Here is a 12,042-nt window from a genome sequence, read left to right on the forward strand (position 1 = left end):
AAACAAACCAAGCCATATCGACTATATAAACTGAGCTATATCAACTATATAAACTGAGCTATATCAACTATATAAACTGAGCTATATTAACTATATAAACTCAGCTATATCAACTATATAAACCGAGCTATATTAACTATATAAACTCAGCTATATCAACTATATAAACCGAGCTATATTAACTATATAAACTGAGCTATATCAACTATATAAACTGAGAATATTAACTATATAAACTGAGCTATATCAACTATATAAACTGAGCTATATCAACTATATAAACCGAGCTATATTAACTATATAAACCAAGCTATATCAACTATATAAACCGAGCTATATTAACTATATAAACTCAGCTATATCAACTATATAAACCGAGCTATATTAACTATATAAACTGAGCTATATCAACTATATAAACTGAGAATATTAACTATATAAACTGAGCTATATCAACTATATAAACTGAGCTATATCAACTATATAAACCGAGCTATATTAACTATATAAACCAAGCTATATCAACTATATAAACTGAGCTATATTAACTATATAAACTGAGCTATATCAACTATATAAACTGAGCTATATTAACTATATAAACCGAGCTATATTAACTATATAAACTGAGCTATAATGACTATATAAACTGAGCTATATCAACTATATAAACTGAGCTATATTAACTATATAAACTGAGCTGTATTAACTATATAAACTGAGCTATATTAACTATATAAACTGAGCTATATTAACTATATAAACCGAGCTATATCAACTATATAAACTGAGCTATATCAACTATATAAACCAAGCTATATTAACTATATAAACCAAGCTATATTAACTATATAAACTGAGCTATATTAACTATATAAACTGAGAATATTAACTATATAAACCAAGCTATATTAACTATATAAACTGAGCTATATTAACTATATAAACTGAGCTATATCAACTATATAAACTGAGCTTTATCAACTATATAAACTGAGCTATATTAACTATATAAACTGAGCTATATCAACTATATAAACTGAGAATATTAACTATATAAACTGAGCTATATTAACTATATAAACTGAGCTATATTAACTATATAAACTGAGCTATATTAACTATATAAACTGAGCTATATTAACTATATAAACTGAGCTATATTAACTATATAAACCAAGCTATATTAACTATATAAACCGAGCTATATTAACTATATAAACTGAGCTATATTAACTATATAAACCGAGCTATATTAACTATATAAACTGAGCTATATCAACTATATAAACTGAGCTATATCAACTATATAAACTGAGATTTAACAACTATATAAACCGAGCTATATCGACTGTATAAACTGAGCTATATTAACTATATAAACCGAGCTATATCAACTATATAAACTGAGCTATATTAACTATATAAACCGAGCTATATTAACTATATAAACTGAGCTATATCAACTATATAAACTGAGCTATATTAACTATATAAACTCAGCTATATCAACTATATAAACCGAGCTATATTAACTATATAAACTGAGCTATATCAACTATATAAACTGAGAATATTAACTATATAAACTGAGCTATATCAACTATATAAACTGAGCTATATCAACTATATAAACCGAGCTATATTAACTATATAAACCAAGCTATATCAACTATATAAACTGAGCTATATTAACTATATAAACTGAGCTATATCAACTATATAAACCGAGCTATATTAACTATATAAACTGAGCTATATCAACTATATAAACTGAGCTATATTAACTATATAAACTCAGCTATATCAACTATATAAACCGAGCTATATTAACTATATAAACTGAGCTATATCAACTATATAAACTGAGAATATTAACTATATAAACTGAGCTATATCAACTATATAAACTGAGCTATATCAACTATATAAACCGAGCTATATTAACTATATAAACCAAGCTATATCAACTATATAAACTGAGCTATATTAACTATATAAACTGAGCTATATCAACTATATAAACTGAGCTATATTAACTATATAAACCGAGCTATATTAACTATATAAACTGAGCTATAATGACTATATAAACTGAGCTATATCAACTATATAAACTGAGCTATATTAACTATATAAACTGAGCTGTATTAACTATATAAACTGAGCTATATTAACTATATAAACTGAGCTATATTAACTATATAAACCGAGCTATATCAACTATAGAAACTGAGCTATATCAACTATATAAACCAAGCTATATTAACTATATAAACCAAGCTATATTAACTATATAAACTGAGCTATATTAACTATATAAACTGAGAATATTAACTATATAAACCAAGCTATATTAACTATATAAACTGAGCTATATTAACTATATAAACTGAGCTATATCAACTATATAAACTGAGCTTTATCAACTATATAAACTGAGCTATATTAACTATATAAACTGAGCTATATCAACTATATAAACTGAGAATATTAACTATATAAACTGAGCTATATTAACTATATAAACTGAGCTATATTAACTATATAAACTGAGCTATATTAACTATATAAACTGAGCTATATTAACTATATAAACTGAGCTATATTAACTATATAAACCAAGCTATATTAACTATATAAACCGAGCTATATTAACTATATAAACTGAGCTATATTAACTATATAAACCGAGCTATATTAACTATATAAACTGAGCTATATCAACTATATAAACTGAGCTATATCAACTATATAAACTGAGATTTAACAACTATATAAACCGAGCTATATCGACTGTATAAACTGAGCTATATTAACTATATAAACCGAGCTATATCAACTATATAAACTGAGCTATATTAACTATATAAACTGAGCTATATCAACTATATAAACCGAGCTATATCAACTATATAAACTGAGCTATATCAACTATATAAACTGAGCTATATTAACTATATAAACTGAGATTTAACAACTATATAAACCGAGCTATATCAACTATATAAACTGAGCTATATCAACTATATAAACTGAGATTTAACAACTATATAAACTGAGCTATAATGACTATATAAACTGAGCTATATCAACTATATAAACTGAGCTATATTAACTATATAAACTGAGCTATATTAACTATATAAACTGAGCTATATTAACTATATAAACCAAGCTATATTAACTATATAAACTGAGCTATATCAACTATATAAACTGAGCTATATTAACTATATAAACTGAGCTGTATTAACTATATAAACCGAGCTATATTAACTATATAAACTGAGCTATATTAACTATATAAACCAAGCTATATTAACTATATAAACCAAGCTATATTAACTATATAAACCAAGCTATATTAACTATATAAACTGAGCTATATTAACTATATAAACCGAGCTATATTAACTATATAAACTGAGCTGTATTAACTATATAAACCGAGCTATATTAACTATATAAACTGAGCTATATTAACTATATAAACCAAGCTATATTAACTATATAAACCAAGCTATATTAACTATATAAACCAAGCTATATTAACTATATAAACTGAGCTATATCAACTATATAAACCAAGCTATATTAACTATATAAACCGAGCTATATTAACTATATAAACTGAGCTATATCAACTATATAAACTGAGCTATATTAACTATATAAACCAAGCTATATTAACTATATAAACTGAGCTATATCAACTATATAAACTGAGCTATATTAACTATATAAACCAAGCTATATTAACTATATAAACTGAGCTATATCAACTATATAAACTGAGCTATATTAACTATATAAACTGAGCTATATCAACTATATAAACTGAGCTATATCAACTATATAAACTGAGCTATATCAACTATATGAACTGAGCTATATCAACTATATAAACTGAGCTATATTAACTATATAAACTGAGCTATATCAACTATATAAACTGAGCTTTAACAACTATATAAACTGAGCTATATTAACTATATAAACTGAGCTTTATCGACGCATGACTCTGAGATGCTGTACTGTCTTCATTTTATCAGCTTTCCACAGCAGGAGAAACATCCTGCAGCAACAGGAAACGTGAATTATTACGTGGATTATAATTCATGGACATTTTTGTAGGAGTTGATACAGTTCTCGTTGGACAAATCAAGTCTGACATTGTAAAGTGGAAATTACAAACTTTAGAAGATTTGTTAAACCTTGAATACACTACAAGTTTGCAGTTCCTGATGCGCAGGAAAATTATCTGCGACAACAGAAAGATCAAATTAAGACAGTACATCTGTAGCTGTTGGTAATCCGCAAGGAACACCTGGTTGGTACCATCTGGGGATATTAGAACACCTGGTTGGTACCATCTGGGGATATTAGAACACCTGGTTGGTACCATCTGGGATATTAGAACACCTGGTTGGTACCATCTGGGATATTAGAACACCTGGTTGGTACCATCTGGGGATATTAGAACACCTGGTTGGTACCATCTGGGGAAATTAGAACACCTGGTTGGTACCATCTGGGATATTAGAACACCTGGTTGGTACCATCTGGGGATATTAGAACACCTGGTTGGTACCACCTGGGGATATTAGAACACCTGGTTGGTACCACCTGGGATATTAGAACACCTGGTTGGTACCATCTGGGGATATTAGACCACCTGGTTGGTACCATCTGGGGATATTAGAACACCTGGTTGGTACCATCTGGGGATATTAGAACACCTGGTTGGTACCATCTGGGGATATTAGAACACCTGGTTGGTACCACCTGGGATATTAGAACACCTGGTTGGTACCACCTGGGGATATTAGAACACCTGGTTGGTACCACCTGGGATATTAAGGGACAGTGTCTAGGTCCAAGGCCGAAGGTCTACTAATGAATTGTATGTCCCCTGGAGTTGCCATGTTGAATGTTGAAACGGTTTACATGTACTAGCCTGTATTGTGTTACACGGTAATAGTATGATTGATGATGAGTTGAAGACAGTGTGGATGAATATGTCAGTTAAACGGTGTGTTTACGTGTCTCGTTATGATCTCTTCTACTATCTCCTCTATCCAGGATGACCCTCTGGGTAATCTGAACCTAGCCTTTGATGTGGCGGAGAAATACCTGGACATCCCCAAGATGTTGGACGCTGAAGGTAAATATTTTAGATCAGGGGTCTCCAAACTTTTCTATTATGAGAGCTACTTTTTTTTTTTTTAAATCAAACATTTCGCAAGCTACTATTTTTTCCACCAGGAAACTCTTCCCCAAGTCCTTAGTGAACAAGAGAAAATAGTGCGATATGTTTTCTGTCAATATACCTGCTAAAATAATGGTTAATCTCTAAAGGAAGCCCTATAAAATCTGTGATTTTGGCCCTATAAAATCTGTGATTTTGGACCTATAAAATCTGTGATTTTGGCCCTATAAAATCTGTGATTTTGGACCTATAGAATCTGTGATTTTGGACCTATAGAATCTGTGATTTTGGACCTATAGAATCTGTGATTTTGGACCTATAGAATCTGTGATTTTGGACCTATAAAATCTGTGATTTTGGACCTATAGAATCTGTGATTTTGGACCTATAGAATCTGTGATTTTGGACCTATAGAATCTGTGATTTTGGACCTATAGAATCTGTGATTTTGGACCTATAGAATCTGTGATTTTGGACCTATAAAATCTGTGATTTTTTCCCCCCGAAATTAGGTTTTACATTTTCCCAAATTGTGTTTTTTCCTGGGTAAATTTTTCCTGGTTTTAGATTATTTTTGTTTTTCACTCTCCCCCCCCTCCACTCCAGACATCATCAACAGCCCCAAGCCCGATGAGAGAGCTATCATGACCTATGTCTCCTGTTTCTACCATGCTTTTGCTGGAGCAGAGCAGGTAGAGAGACCGTTTGAGTGTATGTGTGTGTGGTTTTGGACTGCAGAGTGATTATTGCTGGAGCAGAGCAGGTAGAGAGACTGTTTGAGTGTGTGTGTGTGTGGTTTTGGACTGCAGAGTGATTATTGCTGGAGCAGAGCAGGTAGAGAGACCGTTTGAGTGTATGTGTGTGTGGTTTTGGACTGCAGAGTGATTATTGCTGGAGCAGAGCAGGTAGAGAGACCGTTTGAGTGTATGTGTGTGTGGTTTTGGACTGCAGAGTGATTATTGTTAAAAGGCTTGAATTACCACATGAAAATACTACCACCCCACTGTAACTAGGTTCTCACATAATGAATTACTAGTGGATATTTTAACATGGATCCCTTTTTGTTCCTGTCTGAAACATTAAAACATTTTTTATCCAAACAATATAACCAATTAATACTAGGATTTTAAACCTAACCCTTAGCTGTCATCACGTTGTTTTAGGGTGCTAGATCACATTAGCATCACACACCGTCCAGATGGTTTCCACGTAATTAACCAAAGGATGGGACTGTAATGTGACCCGTTGCTGTGTGTCTCTACAGGCGGAGACAGCAGCTAACCGTATCTGTACAATTCTGGGGGTCAACCAGGAGAATGAGAGCCTCATGGAGGAATATGAGAAACTGGCCAGTCAGGTAATCACCCCTCACACACACACAGGGACACACCATTTTAGGAGGAAAAAAATAACACAATGTGACTGGTTCCTTAGCTACTTCCTGTCACTCAATCATGACTTATCAATATCAATCATATGACTTATCAATATCAATCATATGGCTGATCAATATCAATCATATGGCTGATCAATATCAATCATATGGCTGATCAATATCAATCATAGAACTGATCAATATCAATCATATTGCTGATCATGATCAATCATATGACTGATCAATATCAATCATATGACTGATCAATATCAAACGATCTGGAACTATACATGAACCATCCAAATCTTTGAATATTGACTACTGTAACAAAGTTACCTCTGATGTCTACTAAACATAGAACCCCTGTTACCCTCCATGCTGTTACCCTCCATACTGTTACCCTCCATGCTGTTATCTATACTAATACCCTCCATACTGTTACCCTCCATACTGTTACCCTCCATACTGTTACCCTCCATGCTGTTACCCTCCATGCTGTTACCCTCCATACTGTTACCCTCCATACTGTTACCCTCCATACTGTTACCCTCCATACTGTTACCATCTATACTGTTACCCTCCATGCTGTTATCTATACTAATACCCTCCATACTGTTATCTATACTGTTACCCTCCATACTGTTACCCTCCATAATGTTACCCTCCATACTGGTACCCTCCATACTGTTACCATCTATACTGTTACCCTGCATACTGTTACCCTCCATACTGTTACCCTCCATAATGTTACCCTCCATACTGTTACCCTCCATACTGTTACCCTCCATACTGTTACCCTCCATACTGTTACCCTCCATACTGTTACCCTCCATGCTGTTACCCTCCATACTGTTACCCTCCATATTGTTATCTATACTAATACCCTCCATACTGTTACCCTCCATAATGTTACCCTCCATACTGTTACCCTCCATACTGTTACCCTCCATACTGTTACCCTCCATGCTGTTACCCTCCATACTGTTACCCTCCATATTGTTATCTATACTAATACCCTCCATACCGTTACCCTCCATAATGTTACCCTCCATACTGTTACCCTCCATGCTGTTACCCTCCATACTGTTACCCTCCATATTGTTATCTATACTAATACCCTCCATACTGTTACCCTCCATAATGTTACCCTCCATACTGTTATCCTCCATACTGTTACCATCTATACTGTTATCCTCCATACTCTTACCATCTATACTGTTACCCTCCATGCTGTTACCCTCCATAATGTTACCCTCCATGCTGTTACCCTCCATACTGTTACCCTCCATAATGTTACCCTCCAAACTGTTATCCTCCATACTGTTACCATCTATAATGTTACCCTCCATGCTGTTACCCTCCATACTGTTACCATCTATAATGTTACCCTCCATACTGTTATCCTCCATACGTTTTACCCTCCATACTGTTACCCTTCATACTGTTACCCTCCATACTGTTACCCTCCATAATGTTACCCTCCATACTGTTACCCTCCATACTGTTATCCTCCATACTGTTATCCTCCATACTTTTTACCCTCCATACTGTTACCCTCCATACTGTTATCCTCCATACTTTTTACCCTCCATACTGTTACCCTTCATACTGTTACCCTCCATACTGTTACCATCTATAATGTTACCCTCCATACTGTTACCCTCCATACTGTTATCCTCTATACTGTTACCCTCCATGCTGTTACCCTCCATAATGTTACTCTCCATACTGTTATCTATATTAATACCCTCCATGTTGCTACCCTCCATACTGTTACCCTCCATGCTGTTACCCTCCATACTGTTACCCTCCATACTGTTATCCTCTATACTGTTACCCTCCATGCTGTTACCCTCCATAATGTTACCCTCCATACTGTTATCTATATTAATACCCTCCATGTTGCTACCCTCCATACTGTTACCCTCCATACTGTTATCCTCCATACTGTTACCCTCCATGCTGTTATCCTCCATACTGTTACCATCTATACTGTTACCCTCCATACTGTTACCCTCCATACTGTTATCTATACTGTTACCCTCCATAATGTTACCCTCCATAATGTTACCCTCCATACTGTTATCCTCCATACTGTTATCCTCCATACTGTTACCCTCCATACTGTTACCCTCCATAATGTTACCCTCCATACTGTTACCCTCCATACTGTTATCTATACTGTTACCCTCCATACTGTTACCCTCCATACTGTTACCCTCCATACTGTTATCTATACTGTTACCCTCCATAATGTTACCCTCCATATTGTTACCCTCCATATAACCCATGATAAGATGTCATGGCGTTACTGAACGTGTGTGGACTGGTCTGTAGGTGAGTCCAGATGAACATGTGTGGACTGGTCTGTAGGTGAGTCCAGATGAACGTGTGTGTTCCCACAGCTGTTGGAGTGGATCCGTCGTATGACCCCCTGGCTAGAGAACAAGTCCCCGGAGACGACCACGGCTGCTATGCGTGGTAAACTGGAGGACTTCAGAGACTACCGTAGACAACACAAACCCCCCAAGGTGCAGGAGAAGTGTCAGCTGGAGATCAACTTCAACACCCTGCAGACCAAGCTGAGGATCTCCAACAGGCCTGCCTTCATGCCCTCTGAGGGACGCATGGTCTCAGTGAGTCACACACGCACGCACGCACGCACACACACGCACACACAGAGACACACACACACACACACACACACACACACACACACACTCACACACACACACACACACACACACACACACACACACACACACACACACACACACACACACTGTCTGTCTGTCTGTCTGTCTGTCTGTCTGTAGGACACCACCATGAACGGGCCTGGAGGAGAGAAGGGCTAGGAGGAGGGGCTTACTGTACTGTTAAACTGTATCCTGTGTGTGTGTGTGTGTGTGTGTGTGTGTGTGTGTGTGTGTGTGTGTGTGTGTGTGTGTGTGTGTGTGTGTGTGTGTGTGTGTGTAGGACATCACCAGTGCGTGGACGGGTCTGGAGCAGGCAGAGAAGGGCTATGAGGAGTGGCTGCTGAGTGAGATCAGGAGGCTGGAGCGTCTCAACCACCTGGCTGAGAAGTTTCAGATGAAGGCTACTTCCCACCAGGGCTGGTCTGTAGGTGAGTCCAGGTGAAGGTTACTTCCCACCAGGGCTGGTCTGTAGGTGAGTCCAGGGCTGGTCTGTAGGTGAGTCCAGATGAAGGCTACTTCCCACCAGGGCTGGTCTGTAGGTGAGTCCAGGGCTGGTCTGTAGGTGAGTCCAGGGCTGGTCTGTAGGTGAGTCCAGGGCTGGTCTGTAGGTGAGTCCAGGTGAAGGTTACTTCCCACCAGGGCTGGTCTGTAGGTGAGTCCAGGACTGGTCTGTAGGTGAGTCCAGGGCTGGTCTGTAGGTGAGTCCAGGGCTGGTCTGTAGGTGAGTCCAGGCTGGTCTGTAGGTGAGTCCAGGGCTGGTCTGTAGGTGAGTCCAGGACTGATCTGTAGGTGAGTCCAGGGCTGGTCTGTAGGTGAGTCCAGGACTGGTCTGTAGGTGAGTCCAGGGCTGGTCTGTAGGTGAGTCCAGGACTGGTCTGTAGGTGAGTCCAGATGAAGGTTACTTCCCACCAGGGCTGGTCTGTAGGTGAGTCCAGGGCTGGTCTGTAGGTGAGTCCAGGGCTGGTCTGTTGGTGAGTCCAGATGAAGGTTACTACCCACCAGGGCTGGTCTGTAGGTGAGTCCAGGACTGGTCTGTAGGTGAGTCCAGGGCTGGTCTGTAGGTGAGTCCAGGGCTGGTCTGTAGGTGAGTCCAGATGAAGGTTACTACCCACCAGGGCTGGTCTGTAGGTGAGTCCAGGGCTGGTCTGTAGGTGAGTCCAGGACTGGTCTATAGGTGAGTCCAGGACTGGTCTGTAGGTGAGTCCAGGACTGGTCTGTAGGTGAGTCCAGGGCTGGTCTGTAGGTGAGTCCAGGTGAAGGTTACTTCCCACCAGGGCTGGTCTGTAGGTGAGTCCAGGGCTGGTCTGTAGGTGAGTCCAGGGCTGGTCTGTAGGTGAGTCCAGGTGAAGGTTACTTCCCACCAGGGCTGGTCTGAGTGAGATCAGGAGGCTGGAGCGTCTCAACCACCTGGCTGAGAAGTTTCAGATGAAGGCTACTTCCCACCAGGGCTGGTCTGTAGGTGAGTCCAGGTGAAGGTTACTTCCCACCAGGGCTGGTCTGTAGGTGAGTCCAGGGCTGGTCTGTAGGTGAGTCCAGATGAAGGCTACTTCCCACCAGGGCTGGTCTGTAGGTGAGTCCAGATGAAGGTTACTTCCCACCAGGGCTGGTCTGTAGGTGAGTCCAGGTGAAGGTTACTTCCCACCAGGGCTGGTCTGTAGGTGAGTCCAGGGCTGGTCTGTAGGTGAGTCCAGGGCTGGTCTGTAGGTGAGTCCAGGGCTGGTCTGTAGGTGAGTCCAGGTGAAGGTTACTTCCCACCAGGGCTGGTCTGTAGGTGAGTCCAGGACTGGTCTGTAGGTGAGTCCAGGGCTGGTCTGTAGGTTAGTCCAGGCTGGTCTGTAGGTGAGTCCAGGGCTGGTCTGTAGGTGAGTCCAGGCTGGTCTGTAGGTGAGTCCAGGGCTGGTCTGTAGGTGAGTCCAGGACTGGTCTGTAGGTGAGTCCAGGGCTGGTCTGTAGGTGAGTCCAGGACTGGTCTGTAGGTGAGTCCAGGGCTGGTCTGTAGGTGAGTCCAGGGCTGGTCTGTAGGTGAGTCCAGGACTGGTCTGTAGGTGAGTCCAGGGCTGGTCTGTAGGTGAGTCCAGGCTGGTCTGTAGGTGAGTCCAGATGAAGGTTACTACCCACCAGGGCTGGTCTGTAGGTGAGTCCAGGGCTGGTCTGTAGGTGAGTCCAGGACTGGTCTATAGGTGAGTCCAGGACTGGTCTATAGGTGAGTCCAGGACTGGTCTGTAGGTGAGTCCAGGACTGGTCTGTAGGTGAGTCCAGGGCTGGTCTGTAGGTGAGTCCAGGACTGGTCTGTAGGTGAGTCCAGGACTGGTCTGTAGGTGAGTCCAGGGCTGGTCTTTAGGTGAGTCCAGATGAAGGCTACTACCCACCAGGACTGGTCTGTAGGTGAGTCCAGGACTGGTCTGTAGGTGAGTCCAGATGAAGGCTACTTCCCACCAGGGCTGTCCTGTAGGTGAGTCCAGGACTGGTCTGTAGGTGAGTCCAGTGCTGTCCTGTAGGTGAGTCCAGGGCTGTCCTGTAGGTGAGTCCAGGACTGGTCTGTAGGTGAGTCCAGGCTGGTCTGTAGGTGAGTCCAGGACTGGTCTGTAGGTGAGTCCAGGTGAAGGTTACTACCCACCAGGGCTGTCCTGTAGGTGAGTCCAGGACTGGTCTGTAGGTGAGTCCAGGACTGGTCTGTAGGTGAGTCCAGGACTGGTCTGTAGGTGAGTCCAGGACTGGTCTGTAGGTGAGTCCAGGGCTGGTCTGTAAGTGAGTCCAGG

General features: G+C 39.7%; 1 protein-coding gene across 5 annotated transcripts in view; it reads left to right on the forward strand.

Moving 5' to 3' along the window:
* The window catches only part of LOC139381182 (alpha-actinin-2-like), an 84,095-nt gene that overhangs the window by 20,787 nt on the left and 51,266 nt on the right, over positions 1-12,042 (forward strand). For all 5 annotated transcript variants that reach the window (XM_071124602.1, XM_071124601.1, XM_071124603.1 and 2 more), the window contains exons 7-11: positions 5,086-5,167; positions 5,819-5,904; positions 6,477-6,569; positions 8,993-9,223; positions 9,564-9,711. In XM_071124602.1, coding sequence (XP_070980703.1) covers positions 5,086-5,167; positions 5,819-5,904; positions 6,477-6,569; positions 8,993-9,223; positions 9,564-9,711 — 640 coding nt within the window. The remainder of the gene's footprint in view (positions 1-5,085; positions 5,168-5,818; positions 5,905-6,476; positions 6,570-8,992; positions 9,224-9,563; positions 9,712-12,042) is intronic.

The sequence above is a fragment of the Oncorhynchus clarkii genome, chromosome 23 (genome assembly GCF_045791955.1).
Source record: "Oncorhynchus clarkii lewisi isolate Uvic-CL-2024 chromosome 23, UVic_Ocla_1.0, whole genome shotgun sequence".
Classification (NCBI taxonomy): Eukaryota; Metazoa; Chordata; class Actinopteri; order Salmoniformes; family Salmonidae; genus Oncorhynchus; species Oncorhynchus clarkii.